Genomic DNA, 25,525 nt, shown 5'->3' with positions numbered 1-25,525 from the left:
GTAACATGATCGCTCATAGTATGGTAATCGCTCGTTGTATGGTGACTGTCGAACATATACCAAGAGTATATACCATATACCTTTTCTTCATTTCTTTGAGTTTGTAACAGATTCTTAGAGATGAAACATTCAATAATAGCACTACATTTACACAAAGTTTAGAAACGTAAAAGAAGAAATTAACCCCTTCAGGCCCTGTGTACAATTGTGCATGCCAAGGAAACAACTGAAATCAGAATAGACAAGAATAATGACATTTTAAACACATTAAGCACATCCTGAGATATATATGACCTTACCAGCGCTATAAAATTTATTAATACAGCTGATCCTGGATATATCAAATTATTGTCTATATCAAACTGTTGTGAAATCCCCTTGAATATTCCATCCAAACATACACCAATGTACAATGCACACACTGAACCCTCGTTCACTGCCACATTCGATATATTGCATGCTGCACCTCTGCAAGTGCGCTTCTCCTAAAGGAGATCACTTCTAGTGTCAATGGAGATATTCAATGCCAACAAATTTGGAACGGCACTGTCTTGGCAGATGCTGTAAAACAAGAGATTGAACCTGAAGGGCAGTATGTGCCACAGAGGAAGAATGAGCAGGGTGCTCTCAGTTTTGCTCGCTGTACATATGGATGGCTCCTGCAAGCTGCAGTCATTCATTATCAGCAAGAGCAGATAATCCCTCTGCTTCAAGAGTGCGAAAGGCCTCTCGATCCAATAAGCGTTCCACAAGAAAGCGTGGATGACACTTTTCACTGAATGTGCTGTGGGGCATCAGTTGCCGAACTGGAGATGCCACGCTGTCAGGTCTTTCTTTTTATAGACAAGGGCTTTCTGTAGGCAGTTTTAGTTTAGCGTACGCTATAACATTGTATATGCTATAATATAGCGGGTCGTTAGTGCACGTGTGCAGAACGTTAAATGACCCATAGCGTATAGCGTATGCACACTATTCCTCAGATTTAGCATTAGCGTCTTTGCGTGGTTTGCGGAAAGCATGCCGCTGTTCCCTGCTGTCCGCTTCGAATTGAATTTGGCGTAGATTTTGTAAAATTCACTTCGTTCGTAGCAAATGACTGTGTAAATGGCTTTCGCTTAGTCTCGGGCCGCTTCGACGACAAAGAATTGTGGATAACCTTGCACAGTTTTCGAGATCACTTCTCGTCTCAAACGAGTCGAAGCCTAACGAAAGAAACATTCGATATGCCAGTGCCACCTATCGCTCCAGTCGGGAGATAGCCGCAACGACGGCATATGGCCTCTGAGATTTGAACATCTCGCAGGGCAACTAAAAGTGTAACAAACATGCACTGCTTAGCGTACGCTATACTATAGCACATACTATACTATACGCTATACTATAGTGCATAGCGTATGCTATAAGTTGTGTATGCTAAACTAAAACTGTCTTGTTAATGGCATTTTATGATTCCACAAGCAGCCAAAACAAATCTGACCCCTAACTCCATTTAGACGAATCTTTACATTTCAGTTTGATTTTAAGGACACGAGCGTACACCACATCCACATTTTGCGTAAAGACTATTGCGTCAGCGGCGTGCAAGACTCACTGCTGTGCGATTTACAGGTCCGCATGTTTGGAAATGGACTTGGATGTTCTACAAGCTGAGAGGCACTGTCAAAACTAACTACGTGCGCGTAATGTCAGCAGTCACCAATGCAGGGGCCAGAGGGGAAGGGCTGAGAATGAAGGGATGTACAGACCATGAGGCGTCGGAGATCTGGGCGGCATGTATGAAGAGATGCAGGGACATTTTAGGGTCGTCAAAAAGTGAGGAGCACTAGTTCCAACAGGAAGTCGGTTCCAAAACCCAACATAACAGTCTGCCTGGCTCGTTGGGCCACACATGATGATCAGCCATTTAAATGGCGCATTGTTGGTATTGCAACGGACATGCGGCCAGGCACGTTCACGCACAATTCGCAGTACAAGCGCATTGATGGCAGCACAGTGCATATTTATGCAGGCTAGTTTACTGATGCAGTGCATCCATTTCTACCTTCTCTCGAATAAAAATGCGCAAAAAGCGTTTTGAAGCATGCGAGGCATCCGTGGACTTGCGTCCGGGCAGCGCGGGCTTTTGGGGTTAGCATTGCGATCAGTATGTCAAAGACCATTCCGTAGTGCGAGCGACTTGAAATGTTTGCAGGCCAAAAGGAATCACGATTTGCGCGTTTCACACTGCCTTGAAGAAGCAAATTGGCAAGTTCCCACTTTTCATGATCTCGGGAAACTGTCACAGATGTGCACATATCTCAGATAAACTTCAGATAGGCGCATTTTATATTTCGGATTATCGATCCTAAGCGGGTTACTGCAGAGTTACAAGTCTGCATGTTTGCTGCAATGCTAGTGTATGTTGCCATGCATGTGGGTTCTCTGCTATCGCTGTTTTTAACAGTAACTGTTTCCAGTAGGTGAATTGCGGAAGACTATTGCTGCTCTCTAAACAATATTCACATGAAATAGTCCATGCGATTCTTGCATCAAAAGTATTTTTTTTTTATTTCAGGCATGAAGTTCGTATTTGTGGACACAACAAAAAATGAAAAATTCAGCATTGCCAATCTGTTCTGCTACTACTCGCCATACTGAAGATTAATGAAATGCGTTCAACCTGAAATTTGAGAGAGGAATAATTTGTGCCTAAAGGGCGTAAGGTCACAGGTCTCTGCCCGTCAAGCAAGCGTACAGAATAGGCCGACCCTCAAAGGAAAAAAATGGTAGCAAAGTGCACATCCTCGGAAAAATATGGAAAAAAAATTAAAAAAAAAAATGTGGTGGAGAAATTTTATCTAACTTTGCAGCCGTACTCACACTGTGCAAGGTGTTCAACCGCCTTTTGGAAAGCTGCTCGCAGGTCCTCCAAGTAAGGAGTCAGCAGTTCATCTGCAGGGAGAGAAATTTCAACAGCCGGCTCAGCGCAAAGGTGTTGGCTGTAGTCCTCTATTTCTTTCATTGTCATGCATAGCCTTCCAATGTTTGCAAAGCCGGACTCCTAGTCTTCTGTGCAGTACAAAGTTGTGTTTCTCACTGCATCTGGATTTTTCCAGGTGAACATAGTCGACTTCCATTAATTCAACCCTGACGGGACTGACGAAATTCATTAAACTATCCGGCGGGTCGAGTTAAACAAGATGCAGAAAATACACCAAAACATCCCGCTGTTCATTGGGCAATATTTGCCCTATTCAAACACAACCCTGAATCAAATGCGCGCCAACTTTCTGTGTGTCCAAAGCAGTAAACTAACGGAGTGACATTAAAGCTCTTAAGCAAACTAGAAATCCAACATGTGCTCGACTTCTGAGCAAGGAAAATTGTTCCATGAGGGCAGCCTGTTTCTTAATGTCAACTTCGCCACAGAGTTCCTTAAAAAAAAAAAAAAACTCTGCTGCAATACATCCGTGTTATACGGACGACTATTGCGAAGGCGGTTTTGGTTTTGTGCCTGACTGTACCGTGCAGGCTATTTTCGGTCCAATTTTCTTAAACAAAAGAAAGACACGCGATTGAATCAGATAAATACCATCATCAGATATTGTGAGCTTCGATTATTGTTTGGAAATCGCCCTAGAGCGAGCCGGCGGGATGACGTGAAATGACCTCTGTTGAATGCATTCACTGTCCCCCTAGGCTCCGTTCGGACAAACACTGCCACTAAAGGGGCGTTTATCGGGGTCAATACAGGGGGCAGGCGCGTGCGTGACGACTGGTTAAGTTCGAATTATTCGACGAAGGTGAATTTTCGGATCGACATAACTAAAGTTTGGGGGCATAGAAATGCATGGGCTCCGGCCGGGACCTTTCGTCGGGATTGCATTAACCGAAAAATCCAATTAACTAGAGTCGAAATCCCGGAAGCCTACTGTATTATGTTTCTCAGTATGATCGAGGTCGCACATGTATGCAGTGCAACCCCAATTTCTAGTTTTCTACTTTGGCCACATAGGAAATGCCTGTGATGGTGCTTCAGCATAATAGACCAAAAGGTGCCAACTATGTGAGTAACCCGGCCCAATGTGACAATGATCTTGACAGCTATGAGTTCATGTCAAGCACATTTCTTTTGCTGCACATCCCAGAATTAACACCTCAAAGCTCTCTCTCTGGTCCTCCCGTTCATATGGCACTATGTCAGGCACTTCCCTTCGTAGCAAATGGCATGCTCTTATCAACAAGCCCAGGCTGGTTGCTAGTCCTGCTTTGCTTTTGCTTCACTCACACTTGACAGACACTGGAGTTTCAGACACCACGAAATGTCTGCAATGAACCTGCTCGTCTTTTCCAACAGGCACAAAGTCAGGAAGCTTTTTTGCAAATGCGTCAGTGTGAGGTTGCCAATATTTACCAGCACACCAAATGGCATCAATTGTTTCACCTCACTGAGTTTTTCTGCCGCTGCAAGTTATTCTGCACGATCCACAGGCTGAGTGACCATTTGCGTGACTTTTGGCAAGCAACACTGGTGCTGCAGAGGGCTTCCAACATTTGGAACGGACAACAGCAGCAGTACGTACCATCTTGTGTCGAGTGTGCATCAACACGACGCCGTAGGTAATCAAGAAAAGCAAGCCACAACCGCTGGTAGTCTTGGCCTTGGCTAAATCCAGCTTGTAGCGCTTGCTCCATGGCCTCTGTCGAGAAAAAACCAAAGAAAGCTGAGAACAAGTAATTCAAGAGACATGTGAAAGTGCTAAACGCTGTTGCAAGGCACATTTCTGCCACTTATAACAAAGTACTAAGGTAAAACTTTTTTTGTCTTTACACATACTGCTTTCCCAATTTTCAATCTCACTTCGCATTGTTGTTTTGTTTTTCATAAGAACAGTGAAACCTGCAAGCCTCACTGGACACTTCCTTGTGTGTCAGTATCAGGTGAAAGTTGGGAATAAAAGAAGTACCAGACACACATGATGCATGGAAGAGGCATCATAAACAACTGGGGTGCCTAACGTGCTGAAGGATTCTTTGTACGGAGCTACATGTACTACACAACTATTAGTTCAGGAAATGTGAAAGAATGCGACGTGCACCGTATTTTAAAAAGAAATTATCAGGTCTTACGTGCGAAAGCCACGATTTGATTATGGCACCTGCCATAGTGAGGTTGTCTCTTATTAATTTTGACCACCTGGAGTTCCTTAACGTGCACCCAATGCACGGTACACGGGTGCTTTTGCATTTCATTCCTATCAAAATGCGGCTGTCACGGCCGAAATTCGATCCCGCGCCCTCAGGCTTAGTAGCGCAATGCCATAGCAACTAGTCCGCTATGCTGGGCCCCCGTATCTTGCAAAAGACTTGCATACTGTGCATCACATCAGCAGATTGGAAACTAAACAGTTTGACAGAATTACCTGTCTTGTTGAAATAATTAATTGAGAACGCAGGAGTGTTTCCAACTAATTGCTATTTGGTTAGAGACACTGGTAAATTCTCAGCATCACCAGATGCATGAAATGCTTGGGAGACGCATGAAAGGCACATTGGCAGAAGCACAACCTTTGACTTTGTTGTGTTCAGCGTGCGAGCGCTCAAGTGCCTTGAGGTAGGAGGCCCAGAGGCTGGCAGACCACGGACAATTGCGCACGGACCGCTCGTGGCAGGGCAGGGACACAGACTCCACCTTCAGCTGGTTGTCCTGCACCAGAAGATAGAGTTCATCCACTGCACTACGTAAATGGGCAGCTGAAGCACTTTTAGAGAAAGTGAGCTTTCATCACATTACTTTTTTTATCCCCTGAATACAATAATCACTGCAAGTCACTTTTATTTCGAGCAGCAGTGTCTGCAGGAGATGTCACAGGTCAGTTAACGGGTTCTGATGAAGAAGACAATAGTGATGTAGTTTCCGGCATCGACGTGGCGTGAGATTCGAATAGGGTACTCACGTGACCTCTGTATTAACGTCATCCTCATTTCAGGATTTCAAACGCTGCAAAAGTGGTTTTGGTATCGCGTCTGATTTCACTGCGCAGGCAATTCTCGACCCAACTTTCCTGACAAAAAAAAAAAAAGCAATAAAGAAGATACATAAAATAAAGAAAAGGTTTGTGTTAGAATCAAGTAAATACCGTGATAAACCTTTGAGAGCTGCGGTTATTGCTTGGTTATTGCTTGGGCAGGCTGAAAATGCGCCCTGTCCCGTTCTCTTCTCTTGCGTGTGTCCATTTATTTGGCGTCCTTATATTTTATAATGAACAGCTACCAACTAGCCCAACAGGAAGTGCTTTTATGAAAATAGCCATTTCAATAGGAGATGAGTGTTCAATGTGTTCCCCATTTCCTAAGCTCTGCCGAGACAGACAATGGCACTAAAGGCGTCGCTAGTGGGTTTACCACAGGGATCAGTCGCATGCGTGCTCACTGGTGAAGTTCGAATTATCTGGCAAAGGCTAATGGTGGGATCGAAATGACGAAAGTTTGGGCCTATAGAAATGCATGCACACCAGCCGAGACCTTCAGATGGGATCAAATTAGCCAAAAAATCAAATTACCCAGAGTCAGATTAATGAAAGTCTACTGTATAACAAGGTGTACTTATTCGAGATTTCATTATAACGAAAGTTCCCTGCTGCTGCAAAGGAATATAGATGGGAACTGCCAAGGGTGCAGATCGTCAAATGATTGAACTGTATGCAGCCACTCTAAATCATGGTCCACACGACATAGAGTGGCTGCCGAAGTGGAGCGATGTCTTCACCAGTAGTGGCAAATTCAGCTGGTCATGGTCTCTGAAATCTAGCAGAAATCTTGAAATCTTGGAGGTCATAAGTGGCGAGTGCAGAGTTGGTGCAGCTATCACGCATTTGTATTGACACATTCTACGCAGCACACGTTTTCCGAGCGTGAATTGCTATAGAACCTGATTTGATGTTTTTGTTATGATCATATCCCTGTCTCACATGGCAATAACAGTGATAAACATGAGCAGTGTTGTTTGTAATAAACGTAAGGCCCTCTCGCCGCCATGTTCCACATAAAGTGGCATGGCTGTCAGGGCAGTTGGGCACATAGCGGCCACGCATCCTATCTCAGTCTAGTAATCTGAGTCGGGTGCAAAGGTTGGCGAGCTGGTACAGCTGGTGGCTTCGTGTGTGCTAGTGCTTGGGGCTGCATAACCTCCAGTGTGAGAGCAACGTGGAAGCAAGACACAAACTTAGCATTTACTACCCTCTGCCTATGCTCTTCATCCTGCCAGCATTGAGTGGTCATTGGGCGAGATTTCGTCGTGTTTGCTTCTGCATGTGTGACGGCATACTTAGTAATTTAATCAGTATGCGAATGTTTACTGCAATTTACACAGCCAATAAAACTACGAACCTCATTTCGTGTAGTTATCTAATACTCTGGTATCTCCATCAATGCTTCGATTTCCAGGCGAAAGTGCTACTTCTTTACTCATAGCTAACACCAACACTACAAACAATGCATAACGGCTACCGAAACTTCCGTCATCGTACTGAACCTTGCTCAAATTTTTTAACTTGACATGTATGTGCAATGTCGCAAACTTACAGCAAACATGGAAGCTGTGAACAACTTGTTCTTGCCCATCACATCACTTTCGTGTGATTTTAAAGCGAAGCTTTCTTTGTAACATTTGATGGGTTTTGATGCTGAATTGGTCGGACTGAGCGGAGAGCGGTCTGCTGATAGCGTCATCCCACTGCGGCCAACACTATCAACTGTGGCAGCAGAGTGAATGTGAAAGCTTCGTAGGCTTTGGTTAGTGCCGCCAATTTGAAGCTATCGTCAACACGGCATGAAGTCATACCTTTGATCACCAACTTTTAAATTCAACAAAATGAAATTTCTTTTTTGTCAATGAAATGCATTCTTTCTTTCGATTGCCTGATAATTCAGAAATTCTTTACAGTCCCTTTCGTGAAAAATCTGTCGGTGAGTGTACCTGTTTTCATAAAAAGGAAGCATTTCAATATAGCGAAAATGTTTATAAACAAAGTAAAGTGCCAATTTTACACACTTCATTACATCAAAGTTTTATTGTATTAACAGGGATGAAGCTGGAAGTGTGATTTTAATGGCTTGCTATTCAATTCAGCCCAAGAACCAAATACCCTCTCTGTGAAATTAGAATTTCAAGTTATTTTGTGACTGCAATATTTGTGACATCATTCGTGCTGATCACACCCACAAAATCCAGTAGTATGTCGCAGAGCATTACACTTTCTCGCGTACAGTCAAGCAGCATATTGACACATGTGCTTATTTATCCTTTTCTTGGGGACTGCATTTCACCCGCTAACGACTTAAAGTTATCGCACAGCGCAAGAAACACCTGCTTCATTGGAATTTACTTGAATGTAATCGTTGACCCTAGCTGCTTTGTATGTTCTCGCCAAACCTTGTGTAATCAGATTCTATCCATGACACGAATTGTGGAGTACTTTCTGGAAGGCACACGGGCACCAGAAATTACGCTAGAACCTTCGATGAGTCTAGTACAGTGCAGCTTACTTATAATGATAACAAGAAGAACAAAAAATAAAATCGTCATAATCGATCATCGCTATATCTGGACTGCCATAAAAGAAAGCTGCCGAACGTACTTTTGTAGCTCCGAAACCAAATTTGACACCTGCACTAAAAAATAGACGTTGTATAAAGTAGCCTATGAAAAAAAAAAACATTTATACCTCTCAACAGCGTATCAATCATTAGGCGCGCTGAAAGAGTCAGAAATCCGCACTTGCTTTCGCAGGAGTTTCAGGTTCACAAGTGTGGTGTCCAGCTGCTGTGCCAACACTAGCAGCAATAATTAAGTGTGCATAATGAGCGACTGAATCGACAACAGTGCATTTTGCGTGAACATCGGGGTCGGTGTCAAAGACGAGTCACTGTCAATCTCGTCACCCCCGTCGCACAACGCCGCCGTCTGTCGCGACAATGATCGCGCCATTGGAGATCTCTCCGTATAATGAGGCAGCACTATCTGCGCTCAAGAGACTCCTCCATCGAAGCACTACCTGCTTCATTGTCAGTAGCAACATGGTTCCAGGGTTCGGTAATGTCAGCAGCTTCCACCGTGTTGGTTCCTGGGGTTTCGCCCAGGCGCACAGAGCCTGCCTTTTCCGTTGAACGGCATGGCCCTTGGTTGCAGCCGTCATTATCGTGGCACTCCTTTGTGAGCTCACACTTAGAGCCTTGCAATACAGCCACCGACCGATAAATCGGACACTGATAATCCGGAGATGCTCTGTAATTCGGTCAGCTTCGTGGCACCGCCAACCAGACTTAATGTGTAAAGACGCCGATATTTCGGACAGCCGCCAGCTCTACATTCGATTATCCGGACTCCATGGCTGTAGCCTCAGAAATTTTACTACAAATACTGATCTTTGAGGCTTTGCCTGAATTATAGGGCCATCAACATCGCGATCCATTACATCCTATTCCAACCTTGTACGAAACTCTACGATTCCAGCAACCCCGTACATGGCCTGCTCTCGCCATTCTGTTTGTTGAGTTCCAGACAGTGCTCTGCTGGCTCCAAGAAGTCTTCCTAGTGAACTTATTGAAGGGCCACGTTAAATGGCACCAACGGTGCCTCAATGCCCGAATGACTCCACAAATGAGAAGCCTGAACCTGCCGCCTACCACAACGTACTCAAACGCGGGGATCATTGATGACCTGCTAGGCTGTGGTGTGCCGATTTCTGCTGCCGTTACATTTGAAGACTTTGCAGATGTTGACAGCACGGTGTCGTCATGTGCCGAACTGAATGATGATGGAATAATAGAGCAAGTTCTCCCACCGTCAAGCAGCGACTCTAACTTGGATGGTGATGATGTGCCGTGTACGCCGAAGCCGTCACATACGAATTTGAATCGAGCCTTCGCAGTCCTTGCATCTGCGTACAGCACAAAACTGGCAGAAATACAGCCGTACTTGATTGCACATAAGTGGAAGTGCGTGTAGCAACGAATCGGCCACTTATTCTTTGCGCAGGGACCTTAAAACGTAAGTAAATTGATCTTTTTCTTTATGCATTCGGTTATTTTGGGACGTTCGATAGTTCGGACTTATTTACGTTCCCCGTGGAGTCCGAATTACTGGTCGTAGACTGTATTTACAGCTTCGTCTCAAGCGACACAACATTGCACTTTGTCCACGCGGTCATCTATCAACCGGCCTGTCCGCTGCTGCTCCGATGGCACATTTCTGTGCTCGCTGAGAAGGCAAATGGCAGGCACCACTTCTTTTCTTGCTTTTTTCTTCTCTTCCTCACGCATAGCTCGATCGTAGGCAAGGCAGCTGGCACCATCTTGTGGCATACTGCACCAACTAGCAATGCTCTCCGTAGATTTCACAATCAGCACGAGGGCGGAATGCGGTTAATGGCGGCAGATACGAATTCGCGCATTGTATTGCCCCTTCTCAGCAACATTCGTTTAATGGGAACTTAGGAATCCAAATTTCACAATTATTCTGCATGAAAAACGTCATTCAGAATGCAATACTTTGATTGTTCTATCAAATATGCGGTGAATAATGTATCGTTATATGTTTTTTTTTCTCATAGCCCTAACATACTGTATTTACTCTAATCTAAGGCGCACTTTTTTTTCGATAAAACAGGTCCAAAAATTGTGAGCACGTTAGAATTGAGTACGACCCTAAAGCTGCGTTACAATATTGCCATCAGCATTTCAAAATGGCCGCCTTGTACACACTTCGAGCCTAGCTGCCGTAGCTTCCTCCATGTGCTGCAGTATGTGTGCTTAGGTTAGCACACCGCCCGTCTTCCCATTTTCTGCATTTGCTCTGTCAACATGGAAGCACCAACTGCAAGGACACACAATGCCGCACGGTGGCACTGCCAGTATGCGGCACGCTAACCCGTTTGCATTCATTGTACAGCTGTCCTTCGGCCTGCTGCTTCATGCCGGGGATGGAGGCACTGCGCAAGCCGGGGCAATCAGGGCGGCGCAGGAGCTCTACGCTACCCAATGCCACGTGCTGGATCCACCGCCATACTCATCGTGGAAATTGCACCGTCAACACCGGAAGATAGCATGCTCGGAGATCTTGGCCCGTGATCTGCGTTCAGCGCCACTGCTCTCCGCTGCCTTAAATAGCCTGCCTGGGATCGACTCGGCCACTGGGCACGGTGGCACTGCCAGTATGCGGCACGCTAACCCGTTTGCATTCATTGTACAGCTGTCCTTCGGCCTGCTGCTTCATGCCGGGGATGGAGGCACTGCGCAAGCCGGGGCAACCAGGGCGGCGCAGGAGCTCTACGCTACCCAATGCCACGTGCTGGATCCACCGCCATACTCATCGTGGAAATTGCACCGTCAACACCGGAAGATAGCATGCTCGGAGATCTTGGCCCGTGATCTGCGTTCAGCGCCACTGCTCTCCGCTGCCTTAAATAGCCTGCCTGGGATCGACTCGGCCACTGGGCACGGTGGCACTGCCAGTATGCGGCACGCTAACCCGTTTGCATTCATTGTACAGGTGAGAAAGGATTTTGGATATTGCATCCGCTCAAGCGACCCTTTCTTGCTAGTGCTGCCGTGCCCACCGTTTTGTATCCTGGTTTTTGATGTCGCCTTGGCCTTGACAAAATTGCTGCTATTAGGTGGTGATATTGAAACTAACCCTGGCCCCGATCTAACCCAAATTTCAAAACAGCTGAAGGATATTGCAGCCGACATCAAAGATATTAAAGAAAAACGTTTAGTAGATATAGAAAACAAGCTTGACCTCCTTGCAGTCCTTGAAGATAGAGTCGAATCCTGTCAACAACAAATCGCCTGTATGAGCGAAGTAATAGACATTCTTCAACATAAAATTGACGACCTTGAAAACCGCAGTAGGCGATCTAACCTAATTATCTATGGCCTAAAGGAAAAAAACGATGAAACTAGCGAGTCGTTAGAACAAACTGTGAACAAAGACATTATCGAAGACACCCTGGGACTAGAAAAAGTTTCCATCGAGCGTATACATAGGTTGGGGAAACGCGCCACAGATAAAACTCGACCGGTAATAATGAAGTTACTTGACTACAGACAAAAAGTGGCAATCTTAAGCCGAGGTTTCAAACTAAAAACAACTGACTACTCAATTGGTGAAGACTTCTCTAAAAGAATAAGAGACATCCGGAAAAAACTTTGGGATAGCGCAAAACCAAACCGTGAAAAAAAAGAAAAAGTATCACTTTCTTTTGACAAACTTTACATTAACAAACGCGCATATATTTGGGACGAAGAGAAGAAGGACAAAGTACCGATGCAAAAAAACGACGCAGAAACAAACCGCCGAATAACCCGCAGAGCCGCACAAGCGGCACAAGCCACACTATCAAAAGATTAACATTGATAAATGTAAACGCCCGCAGTGTCCTAAATAAAACAGAAGCCTTGGAAAGCCTTCTAGTCGATTACGAGCCCGATATTGTGGCCATCACGGAAACATGGCTATCACCCGCTATATTCGACCACGAGATTGCCCCGCCAAACTACACAATCGTCCGAAAAGACCGACCTTCACGAGGTGGAGGAGTGGCATTACTGATAAAAAACTGTCTTCGCTTTGTCCTTCTTCCCGAGCTAAACAACGCTGAAGCCGTTTTCTGCAAACTTTTGTGCGACGGGACGTCAATCGTAACCGGTTGCGTTTATCGGAGCCCTTCCTCTGACAGTGCATGCCTTTCAGCAATACAAAAATATATGCAGCGTCATGTCCATCAATCCAGGATTATTCTTGCGGGCGACTTTAACCTAGCTGACATAGACTGGTCCACAATGCATCATACGTCAGAAGCCTCCGAAGTGCTAATAGACTTAATGCTAAATTTTAACCTACATCAACTTGTCACTCGTCCTACCCGCGTTCAAGGCTCAACGAAAAATATCCTCGACCTCATATTTCTTAGCAACCATTTTACTACAAGTCAAGCACAAATAGACATTATTGAAGGAATATCTGATCACAGTATACCTATGTGTACATTCCAGCTTGATCATTGTATTACTACCCAGTCTACACTAAAAAGCTTTTTCAACTTTCATAAAGCAGATGACGCCAGCATACTAACTTATCTGTCGCATGAATTCGATTCCTTTTCAGAAAAAGCATCTCGGGAATCTACTGATGTAGATGCATTGTGGCTACATTTTAAGAGCATTGTCCTGCACTGTATAACTAATTATATTCCTATGCAAAAGAAAAAACAGCACCTTAAGAATCCATGGATCACACGCGAAATCATCCATGCTAAACGGCGCGCAAATCGGCTTCGTAAGGCAAACAAGGATAGCCCAAAACCATCTACAACCTTGAAGTTAAAATCTGCAGTTATGCATCTCAAGCAGAAACTAAAACATTCGAAACAATATTACTACAGTGTCACTCTTGCTAACTTCCTAAAAGATAACCCACAAAGATTCTGGAAACATCTGCGCAGTACCGAGCAGACAACAACCAAACTAACTGAAGAAGAAAAAAGTGCAACGGCAAACAAATATAACAATTTCTTCAAATCAGTCTTCACGGAAGACAATGGTACACTCCCCCCTCTTCCACCATCCTGTACGTCAGTGCTTGATCTGTTAATAATAACGGACGCCGGAATCCACAATCTTCTCCTCAACATTGACCCTAAGAAATCAATCGGGCCTGACGAAATTCCAAACGAATTCCTAAAAAAGTATGCTGAGTGGTGCAGTAGATATCTGGGACACATTTTTCGTAAATCACTAGCAACTTCTAATCTAACACATGACTGGAAAAAGGCTAAAATAATACCGATCCACAAGAAAGGAGACAAAAATAATGTTGCCAATTTCAGACCCATATCTCTCACCAGCACTTCATGCAAAATACTAGAACACATCATTCTAAAACACATGACAGTATTTCTAGAACGTGAAAACATCCTATCGCCTCACCAGCATGGTTTTCGATCTGGCTTATCAACCATCACTCAACTAACAGAGGTAGTTCATGACCTTGCTCTTAGTATTAATAATCGTTCTCAAATTGACATGATTTTACTTGACTTATCTAAAGCTTTTGATTGCGTGAGTCACACTAAGCTAATTGCAAAAGTGGAGCATGCCATCGGGAAAGGAGAGGTTTCTGCTTGGATAGCAGCTTTTCTAACACACCGCTCACAATTTGTTATGTTTGACCACATGCCATCTAATGTCGTTCCTGTCACATCTGGAGTACCACAAGGCTCGGTACTCGGGCCGCTGTTATTTCTGATCTTTATTAACGATATTACCAATAATATAGGATGCAAAATCAAACTCTTCGCGGATGACTGCGTAATATACAAAGAAATTAACAGCTATAACGACCATCTCGATCTTTCTGATTCCCTTAACACGCTAACCGAGTGGTGTTCCCAGTGGCAAATGTCTATTAACGTCAATAAATCAGTGGCAATGACAATAACAAGAAAAAAGCAACCCTCTCATTTCACCTATATCGTTAATGGCACGCCTCTTTCCATGGTTGAGCAACAGAAATATTTAGGGATAACGCTGACATCAAACCTCAATTGGGAAACACACATTACTAATATTACAACTACTGCACTACGAAAGCTATTTTATCTAAAAAGACGCCTAAAGATCGCTCCAACGAACATTAAGCTTCTGGCCTACAAAACATTTGTGAGACCTATTTTAGAATACGCTAACACAATTTGGTTTCCTTACACAGCAACTAACATAGCTAAACTTGAAGCTGTACAAAGAAAAGCCGCAAGGTTCATTCATAGCAAATATCGTTCTACTGACTCACCTTCATGTCTTTTAGCTTCCTCAGGCCTCAACACATTATCCACGAGAGCAAAACAAGGTCGACTAAAATTTCTGTTTCAAATGCTGCACCGTCACTATAAAATTGATATCACCCGGTACATTTCATATTCGCAATCTAGGATAACACGGCATCAACACGAACATACGCTAACCGAGTATTCCTTTTCTAATGACTCATTCAGGTACTCATTCTTTCCTCGAGTAATCAGAGAATGGAATGAACTTAACTCGTCATTAACAGCGACAAATTCTTTATCCCTGTTCGTTTCACAACTGGAGCTCATCACAAGAGATTATTAACGATTTCTCATCTAACAACTAACAGTGCTTAGAAAAAAAATATGTATACACTTGTTTTTTTCCAAATACTTCACGTTTCTGCTTTGACTGTGATATGCCCCGGTTGTTGTTCATTTTATTCTCCTTTTTTTAGTGTTCTGTTGTATAGCTTATCTACCTTATCTTTTGTATTTTTGTTGAATATTGTTGCTTTTTCATTCTTTGTGTAACTCGCACATGTATTTATGTCGGGAAAAGAAATGTTCATGCCCGTCTGCTAGGCTCTCGGCTGAGAGCGGCAGTATTGTAAAATAAATAAATAAATAATAAATAATAAAAGGAAAGTGATCATGTCTGCGGAGACACATGGAAATCGGGCCGCATCACGGTCATTCGTAGTGTCGGAAACTTGCGCGTGGGGCCACAGAAGAGCCATTCTACTTTGATAGCTGCTGCGTATTGTGCAGCCGCTATCTGGAAATTGGTATGTGATGGAGACAGAGCCTACGCATCTAGGCGCACCGCGCTGTGTTCTCGTTGCTTAGTTCACGTTGAAGCAAGAGGCAGCACAAAAGTCAATTTGCTTGCTCCTGCTAGAGCACTAAAAAAGTTTCCACGGTCACTGAGTGAGACGTGTTCATGTTTGCTTGTGCGTGCGTGATGCCATGCTTGTTAATTTAGTCAGTAAGCGAATATTTAAAAGTTTATACAGCCGATTATACTATCCTTACTTTTCATATAGCTGTCTACTAATTTGCTATCGCAATCGATGCTTCACCTTTCGGGTGAAGCTGTGACTTTTTTTATTTATCGAAATTTTAGTGTATTGCGAGTAAATCTTTGTTTTTCCAAGTGAGAGAAAGTTGTATTTCTGTATGAAAGAATAAGGCGTTCGGTAATGTATAGAACTTTTCTTTTATTAAGGCATGGCAAATGAGTGTGCATTACAATCGAGTTCGTTTCCTTTTTCTTTTTTTGGTCACGGAAAGCGGGTGCACGTTACAATTGAGGGTGCATTAGAATCAAGTAAATACGCTATAAGTTGGCACGCTTAAGCCGGCTCTGCATTACAACCGATATATTGTTATATGTGGTATCACTACAAGTGGACTGCACTGTATGAAAGCTGATGCACTTGACTTGCAGATCAGATTTTCAGATGAGTCGCTGACTATACCAACAGCACACAAATGTTCGAAGCTGAACATATCGTAATGGTCCAGACAGTAAGCGAGTAACTAGTGATAATATGTATTTGCTACTGTGATACAAACGCAATGTCGTACCTGTGTAGCGAGACTTACTCGACAATTGTAACAGGTGGCAGCAAACTGAAAAGGGAAAAGAGGAAAGCGCGAGGCACGGGCGGAAGAAAGCATGCACTGTGGGGCTCATCAGGCTGGCAACAAGGGGTGGTGCGAGTTCGAAAAATGTCGACCGAGCACCCCAACGGAGATCCAGAAGGCAGCCCTGCTGGTCCAAGGAACCGGACTGTTGTGGAGACATCAACGGATGATGATCCACAGTTGATCTGTGCATGATGGATGGAGCAGACTGGCCAGTCGGGCGCAAGGACCTGGGCCTGCCCCACAACCTGGGTTCCGTCGGCCATTGCCGAGTGCTGATCCTGCACCCTGCCCTACCAACATCTCTCGGAGAATGCAGCTGAGACCCGTTCGTCGACCATGCTGGTCGTGACAGCCAAGGTAGGAATGGACAACAGCATTAACAAGGGGCTCTGCAATTCGTCTACTGCCGCTCCTTCGGCAACTACCCCGTCATCTGGGCCGATGAAACTTTCCAGGCGAATCCGTGTTTACACGATCGCTGTGACATTATGACAATGGAATACTAAGTGTAGCCCTGTGACTATTATCGCGTTCCGCCCATTCGTTCACACATGTTATGACTGTACTTTTGTTGGAGTTTTTCTGAGGTGTAATCATAACTTATTCACTTTCTTGAGTGTAATATTGTCACGTAGTAGTGACGGTGAAGAAAGCAAAACTGTGAGTAGCGGCCCACAAAAGCAAGTTACACTCAAAGCATAGCAATAGCGGTGAACAAGGTCGGCTGTCGGTGAAATCTGATCTGCGGGTCAAGCACTTCGGCTTTTATACATCAGTCATCGAAGGTTGCAGAGTAATTGCTGGTGCCCGTGTATCTTCCAGAAAGTTCTACACTACTCGCGTTGTGCATTCATGAAATCACATTACACAAGGTTCGGCGACAACAGACAGCAGATAGAACGATCGATAACTTTAGAGAAACTTCCTATACATGCAGGCGTGTCCTGTACTGTGTGATAACATTTGCTAGGCGGCGAAATGTGGTCAATTGATAAAAAAGGACACATGTCAATATCAACAGTTCACATTCTGTGTACAATTAGCCTTGTCTGTTATTCACGTTACGGTTGTGCTTGTGTGTGTGTGATATATCTCAAAAGAACCTGACTTCACAGCTACAAGCTAAATAAAGAAATTCTACGTTGCAAGTCTTGTGCCCAGCAAGAACAAATCTATCGCAAATGAGCACACCCACAAGCCACTAGTCAGAAAATAAACTATCAGATAGTGACCACCCGGGGAACATGATGAGCCGCTGCTTAAAAGCATTTGCTAAATAAAGAACTGATTCAATTCATAAGCGGAAAGTTAGGATAGCCTGGAATATATTTTTAGCCCCGTTTTTAGTACAAGCACTATATACGCCCCTGGCACCATTTTGACAGACCGTAATGAGCTCCAAAAATGCTTACATGTCGTTTGAAGCTATAGCAAAAGCTTCGCATGTCATCCGCCTAGTCACTGTCTTCGATATCTGCCGAAACATAGGTTTGCAGCGCCGCACCACCGTCATGTACATCCATTGTAAACACAGATGCAACAGAGGCAGCTGAGGCAAGCAATAGGCATGTCACCACGTGTTAAAACAGGGCAGTGCCCATGAGATCACCGTGAAAAGGATCAACATGGCAGGCCCTTCAAAGTCGTAGGAGACCACCAAGCTTTGCGTTAGCTGACAAACTTAAAGACCTTTCAGGATGCCATGCACGATGGAGTCTCAGACACCAGGAATTTGACATCATCGTCAACTGCAAGTCAGGATCAAAACACTTCGATCCCGACTGCCTATCCCGCGCCCCCATTGACCCGCCGCCGCAAAACAACGAGGATGACATGACTTTTTTGGGAACAATAAGTGCAGAAGACTTCGCTCAAAAGCAATGAGCATACCTGGAGCTAAAAAACTTCGTAGAGTCCTTGGAAGGCAACACCGACGCTTTCACTAGGGCATTTTGGTGAGGATTGTCTTTGTTCTTCCTGCAATATGATGTACTCATAAAGAAGAACTCTTTACCAATCCACGCCAACTACCTTCTTGTTGTTCCCTCAGCACTGCAACCAGAGGTACTGCATGCCCTACATGACGATCCGACCGCTGGGCACTTCAGATTCTCTCGTACACTATCAAGGATACAAGTTAAGCATTACTGGCCGTGCCTGACTGCCGACGTTGCCCACTACGTCAGAACATGCTGAGACTGCCAGCGATACAAGACACCACAAACAAGGACAGCAGGATTGGTGCAGCCGATCAAGCCACCTTGCCGGCCACTCGAGCAGATAGGAATGGACCTATTGGGGCCATTGCTGATGTCAACATACAGAAATAAGTGGATCGTCGTGGCTACCGACTATGTTACCCATTACATCAAAATGAAAGCCTTACGCAAAGGTACTGCAGCTGAAGTGACGAAATTCTTCCTTGAAAGAATTCTGTTACAACACGGTGCCCCAGAAGTCCTGGTCACCGACAGAGAAACTGCTTTTACGGTGGAGCTTACTCAAGCCGTCCTGCAATACAGCCAGACAAGTCACCACAGGACAACTGCCTACCACTCGCAGACGAATAGCCTTGTAGAACGCTTGAATAACACTCACACTGAAATGTTGCCCATGTACGTCAATGTCAAACAAAAGACCTGGGGTGCAGCTCTTCCCTACGTAACCTTCACTTATAATATGGCGGTGCCAGGAACAACGCAGATCACGCCATTTAAGTTGTTTTACGAAAGGAACCCAATGACGGCTCTCAATGCCATGCTGCTGCAAGTCACCGACGAAGAGAATCTCAATGTTGCCATCTACCTGCAGTACACCGAAGAAACCTGACTGCTTACCAGCCCGTGCATCAAGAACCAGCAGAGGAGCGACAGCTGGCACAACAATTTTTAACGATGCTATGTGGAATACCAGTACGGCGACCGTATTTGGGTTTGGACCCAGATATGCCAACGAGGACATAGCGAGAAATCTTTGCGATGCTATTTCGGACCTTACAAGACCATCCGATGTATTGGCACAGTGGACTATGAGGCCTTGCCAAACAGTCTTACGAAAACACAGTGGCGCCGCTCGTGACTTGGTCATCCACTTGGTGCGCTTTTAGAATTTCTATATCTGCTGACAAACTCTGGGACTTCGTTTCTTTGTTGCTTTGACATTCTCCCTCACTACGTGTGCTTTAGTTTTATTGCTCTCATGTTTGTAGTAACCGAACGATGCTTTTTAAGAGGGAGTCACTGACATGTATACTATACTTATTTATCCTTTTCTCAGGGACTGCATTTCGCCTACTAACATCTTCAAGTTATCACTCAGCGCAAGACGCGCCTGCATGACTGGAACTTACTCAGATGTTATCACTGATTCTATCTGCTGTGTATGTTCTTGCCGAACCTTGTGCATTAGGATTGTATGTGCAGCACAAATTGTGTAGTACTTTCTGGAAGGCATACAGGCACCAGCGATTATGCTGGGACCTTCGACGAGTCATGTATAAAAATCAATGCGCTTGACTCCCAGATCAGATTTTTTACAATTGTTGACTGCGCTCGCCGTTATCATTGTGAGTTCAGTGTAACCTGTTTTCTTGGCACAGGTTCACCCAATAAAGAGTTAGTTTCGCGATTATGGATTTTGCTAGTACTGAGTTTTTCAATGTCACTAAAACGTGACAATATGATTGCGGAAAAGTAAAACTGCGATGCGCTTTCCCAAACCTTCTTGGATGCAATGGAATGCCTCTTTAGAATGGCTATGCCTTGCAACGTTTCGGATGTCATGCATTTTTGGTTCATTGCTTGTGAACTCGTAGCCCCCCGTATCAACTTCCATAGATAAGAACTTGGGAAATTGCCAAAAAGGTGTTATGCAAGTGTTCATTCACGCTAGCATAACAACAAGAAGGAACCCACAGCTCAATATGGCATCAGCGATATAGGGAAGGGTAGAGAGGGCTAATTCGGGCAAAAATGGCCCACCTAAACACAAGGCTGGCTAGTTGGCCAGACTGCTGAGCAAAAATACCAATGAGCAGTGCCACAGTCAAGTGACGTCAAACACCTCAACAAAATTGAGCGCTCCAGAGCACTTGAAAGCGACCAGCAGAAGGTACCATTAGTATATGAAACTTCGCAGCAACGGACAATGTAGGCAGTGCCCTGCATGCAAGTACGTACCAGATATGTCATGTACCGCTCCCAGAGGTCGGCCACAAGGCAGTGTTGTGCCAAGGCACGCTCGTAGAGGCACTGGATGCGGGCAGGGTCACCCTGCGCTTGCTCCCACTCCAGGTAGGGGAGGTACGTTGACAGGTCTGGCACTCCCCTGTCATCTTCACACAGCTTTTGGAGGGCACCGTGGGAAAGAGACAAAAGGGGCGACAGTGACTGACTGATTCATAGGGTTTAATGTTTCAAAGCCACAGTTTTGCTGCGACAGATGATGAGGAGGTGGGCCCCACATTAACTTTGGCCACCTGAGATAACAAACACTGGAACATCAGTATGCCTCAAGTGTTTATGCGATCTGCACCCACTGCAGCCACGAATAGAACAGCAGGCAACATGAGGTGCCCGCAGTGTATTGAACTATTAGGTCAAACCTTGATACTATAACATAAAAAATATATTTTTTTGCGTTATTGTCATGCAACAAATATTTGTTTATAATGAAGACTGGACATAATGACAAGGGTATTTTCGTATCAAACGTGACTTGGTAATGACGAGGCTTTACTGTAATACGAAATACAACAAGCTTTTGCAAATTTTGCATTGGTCAACAGAACTCCACTCATGAGTACCATAAGGCACCAAAGCTTTTTCACGATGCTTGCTCTGTTTAATATTCTCGGTAATCAGGACCACCTTTCTGCCTGTCCCACTGAGGCGAAATTGACAAAGGTAGAGGACACTTTGTCAATTCAAAGTATAAGCTATCACGTGCAGCCGCTTCTGAAAGTGGCATCAATTATTTACTGACTGTTACAAGTATCACTTAAATGTTCCTACTACTGCTCTGCATCCCACAGTACCGATAGAATATTCTACTTTCACTGCTTAAAGTAATACGCCAAGAAGAAGGAAAGCGGCAATCAGTAGCAGCTGCATTCAGCTACTTCAATTTTGAAATCATACAGTCTTAAATCAAAATAACAAAGCTGCACTTGCAGCAATAAACTTATTAAATTGAGAATTTTTTAAAGCTGAGGTTTCTATGTTTCAGCACTAAGGCGTATTTCGCAAGTCTTTGCTGTTGCTGTGTGTAAGTACAGCAACAGCAACAGTACAGTGTAAGTTGCTGTGTGTTCGCAAGTGCTGTTGGATAGCATCTGACAACTAGGCATTTATGAACAAAATCCCACAAAAAACCACGTATATTTATGTCCTCAAGGGACTAGCACATGATACTAGTGTCAAGACTCGAGGGCAAAGTTTCAGTGCAGACTGCGCCTACTACTAGTGACCGGCATTACATGGCACCAAGCGAACACCAAGCGAACACCAAGCGAAGTTTGTTAATAGCAGAGAGAAATATCGACTTTTCCGTGATATTTTGCTTTTCAAAGGTCGCCTCCCCTCTTAAAGAGGTCCTGAACCACTTTTTACCGAAGAGGAGAAATGCGTTTGAAGTTAAAATGGGCTATTTCAGAAATACTTTGCCACAAAAAATATTTCAATGCGTTCAGCAGGAGTGGAGTTATTCGCAAATATATACGGCTTTCACGATGCTTCCGCTCCTTAAATGCCTTGCACTGCAAAGGCTACAGGAGAGCGGGGCATGCCCACATAGCTCCACCTTCTAAATGTCACCGTGGCGTCGTTAAAATTTCCTTTTGGATGTTAACGTGGACTCCACAACTTCTGATTTTGGCGCTTACGACGTGCCAAATGTGGTTGTCCTCGGCGAACTGCACTGCGCTTAGCCAGTGGACTCGTCGCGGCACCCTGCGCCGGCCATGGTATCAACACTACATTGCAGACCACAGCTACATGAAACTGTAGTCCGCGTACACAGCATTTGCTTTGTACACGACAGGGCTTGAGTGCGTGCGGACCAGCTGTCCTTCACCAGCTTGACCGACAGATAGTAGACACATCCAACTTGTGCATTTTTTAAGCATTATCACTTAGTCTGCCAAGGCATCTAATCAGGAGCAGCTAGGAGTGAGGACGCGCTGGCAAGCGTGCATGTACGACAGCGCCGCATATGACAGCAAAATCTGACTGAGATGTTTGTAGCAGCGCATGGTTTCTGCAAACTGTTTTTTCACCAAACCCGAGGGGTGGTTAAAGACCCTTTTAAAGGGATCTTTTTCATCATTGCACTGCAGCACATTCCCAGTGGCACATACCTAGTTATCCTAAGCAGGAAGACAGTTAGATACGTCGACAGCAACATAAGCAGCACACATATTGTAAAGTGCGAACGTTGGGCCAATTAGCCACCAATAGGAACGCAGAACTTGCTGTGACTCTAGGTTGCAGAATCGTTCACAGGTGGAAAATCACGCCAAACCTGACAATGAAATGGAGCAGATAGCGCCTGCTCTCTACTGTCGCCACCAGCAGTGCGAGTCACATGATGTGCGGTCCTTTCGACTGCCACGCACATTGGCCTTATGATAACCCACCAGCCGTAAAGTTGGGATAGCCCTTCTGCATTTCGGAGAAAAACTGGAAAGCAAAACTTTGTGTGCAATAAATAAAAGGTTTCTGCAAAACACATGCTCACTATTTAACTGAGAACCTCATTGGTATTCAGTACAACAGAGTGTCACTAATTCATTAGCTTCAGAGGAAAAAAAGTGCTTGATGCTATTGAACAGAGATTATACTGTACTAACCTAAGCACACATACTACAGCCTATGGAGGAAGCTACGGCAGCTAGGCTCGAAGTGCGCATGAGGTGGCCATTTCAAAATGCTGATGGTGATGTGGTAACGCAGATTTAGGCTCGTACTCGATTCTAATGCGAACAAAATGTTTGGAGCCATCCTATCGGAAAAAGAGTGTGCGTTAGGTTCGAGTAAATACGGTATGTACAAGCTAGTTATTTTATTTTAAATATGCTATTACCAGCCTCGTGCATGTGCTACGAGCACTTCAAAGACATGTACAATGCTTAACCCTTTGAAGGTTTTCGCCGTACATGTACGGCGGCGGTTTTCTGTCCCTCAAGGTCTTTGCCGTACGGGTACGGTTCCTACCCTCTGTTTGAAATTTCGCGCCATAATGACGATGCGTGCTCACCGGGAGGTGCTGCCACCTCTTAGCACTTACAAGATGAGGTTGAAATTGGTGCTACCTTCTTGGGGAGATAAACAGAGCTGATTGCTAGCTTCAGCGCGTCGCTCTGACTGCAGCAACGCCCCTTTGGCGGTTTCGGTTTCGCCGCGTGATCGCAACGGAGACGCGCGAAACGTCATATTTTTCTTTGTACTCTCTTGCAGGGCGGTGGAAGTTGATTTCTATCTTGATTGGCGCTGTTCTTAGCTTGCTTATCAGCGCCGTTCGCGAGTTATTCTCACTCTCAGTGGCAACGCGCTTTCGCGGTTTCGGTTCCACCGCGTGATTGCAATGGAGGCCCGCGAAACGTGGTTTTTCTCTTTGTCGCCACGCTCTCGCAAGGGCGGTGGAAGTTGATTTCTACCTTGATTGGCACTGCTCTTAGCTTGTTTATCACCACCGCTCACGAGGTATTCTTGCTCTCCGCGGCAACACGCTTACGCGAGAGGGTGCCTCAGACCTCTGCCCAAGGCAGCCGCACGCAGAGATGTCATGCGTGCGCCAACACAACTCCTCGCTCCAAGAGAACAGACACGCATTTTAGGTGTGCAGACTGCGATAAGGCGCTGTGCGTAAACCCGTGTTTCAAGGAGTACCATGCTCAGAAATACTATTGAACATTTTGCAGTTCTGAGTGATGCCGACACCAAAATACTGTTCCTAATTATTTTTTACTATTTATTCCCGACTTTATACATTTTGTACATTCAAGATCCGCAATAAAGTAATTCAACCACCTGGGAAAGTTTTTTTCAAAATAATTCGACCCTCAAAGGGTTAAAAGAACAGAGTGATGGGCTAAATGGTAATACGTAACTTGAGTCATAGCGCAAAACAGCACGCAGGACAACAGAGGAGACTGTCTTCGTCTCTTCAAACGTCCTGCGTGCACTTTTGTTCTGTACCTCAAGCTATGTACCATGCATATGTGACAAATTCAGTTGAAGTGAAATTTCGTTGAAGGTGACCTTCAAAAGGGCTAGCTGCAGTGGCTCAAACCACGTGCATAGAGGCAACACTAACCAGAGCTGTCTCATATTCCTGCACTTTTTCCAGCTTCAGCTTGGCCTTCTTGTAGAGATGCTCCACAGATGGCTCGATGGCTGCCTCACTCCACTCTTTCAGCTCTCGGTACGTCTTATCCATGCCTGCAGGCCAGTGGCAACCAACTGTCATAAACACCACCTCAGCTTGAACATTCAAGAAATTATGGTTAACACATACGCAGGTAGCCAACAATGGATGCTTTCTGCACTAACAGGAATCGGGTGGAAAAGAACACAGGCAGTGTGCCCAAGACCAGTGAACTAACTGGTGCAATCACAATATGTTAATCAAGGGCTTCTTATTAATAAGCACTGACTTAGCAGGCAATTCATTGTCTAGAGTATAGTGCAAGGACAAGTAAAAGCGATGAAGACACAGTGCCAGTAACAAATGAGGAGTTACTGCACCTACATGAAAACTATGCACAATATGGAGCTCGAGGTAGTGCCTCTGTGCAGGCAATCACTTATTCTGTCGTCCCTATGCCTCTCTGTTTCCACTCAAGATGGCTGTTGGGGGTGGATTTTTCCACAAACCAATTTTCGGTGGTGTTGCTTTGCTCTGCTGATCACAGTGCAAGACAGCCCTTTTTCGCTGGAACAGCATCAGGTGCGTAAACGTTTTTGCTTTTGTCCGCCGGCCCCTTTGTTTTGGGCATTGCTCAAGCATGAGCTTGCCTACGGTGCCTTGCGCCTGCCGTGAGCAGATAC

At 44.8% G+C, this 25,525-nt stretch overlaps 1 protein-coding gene across 2 annotated transcripts in view; it reads right to left on the bottom strand.

Moving 5' to 3' along the window:
- The window catches only part of LOC142576334 (spliceosome associated factor 3, U4/U6 recycling protein-like), a 101,692-nt gene that overhangs the window by 66,436 nt on the left and 9,731 nt on the right, over positions 1-25,525 (bottom strand). The window contains exons 6-10 of one of the 2 annotated variants that reach the window (XM_075686425.1): positions 24,792-24,937; positions 20,657-20,821; positions 5,548-5,686; positions 4,563-4,679; positions 2,860-2,931 (exon numbers count right to left, since the gene is read on the bottom strand). In XM_075686425.1, the coding sequence (XP_075542540.1) occupies positions 2,860-2,931; positions 4,563-4,679; positions 5,548-5,686; positions 20,657-20,821; positions 24,792-24,937 (639 nt within the window). The remainder of the gene's footprint in view (positions 1-2,859; positions 2,932-4,562; positions 4,680-5,547; positions 5,687-20,656; positions 20,822-24,791; positions 24,938-25,525) is intronic. The other variant, XM_075686426.1, reaches the window with a different exon arrangement.

This window comes from Dermacentor variabilis, chromosome 3, assembly GCF_050947875.1.
Source record: "Dermacentor variabilis isolate Ectoservices chromosome 3, ASM5094787v1, whole genome shotgun sequence".
NCBI lineage: Eukaryota > Metazoa > Arthropoda > Arachnida > Ixodida > Ixodidae > Dermacentor > Dermacentor variabilis.
Note: the sequence above shows the minus strand (reverse complement) of the source record. Positions and strands in the feature narration are given on the sequence as shown.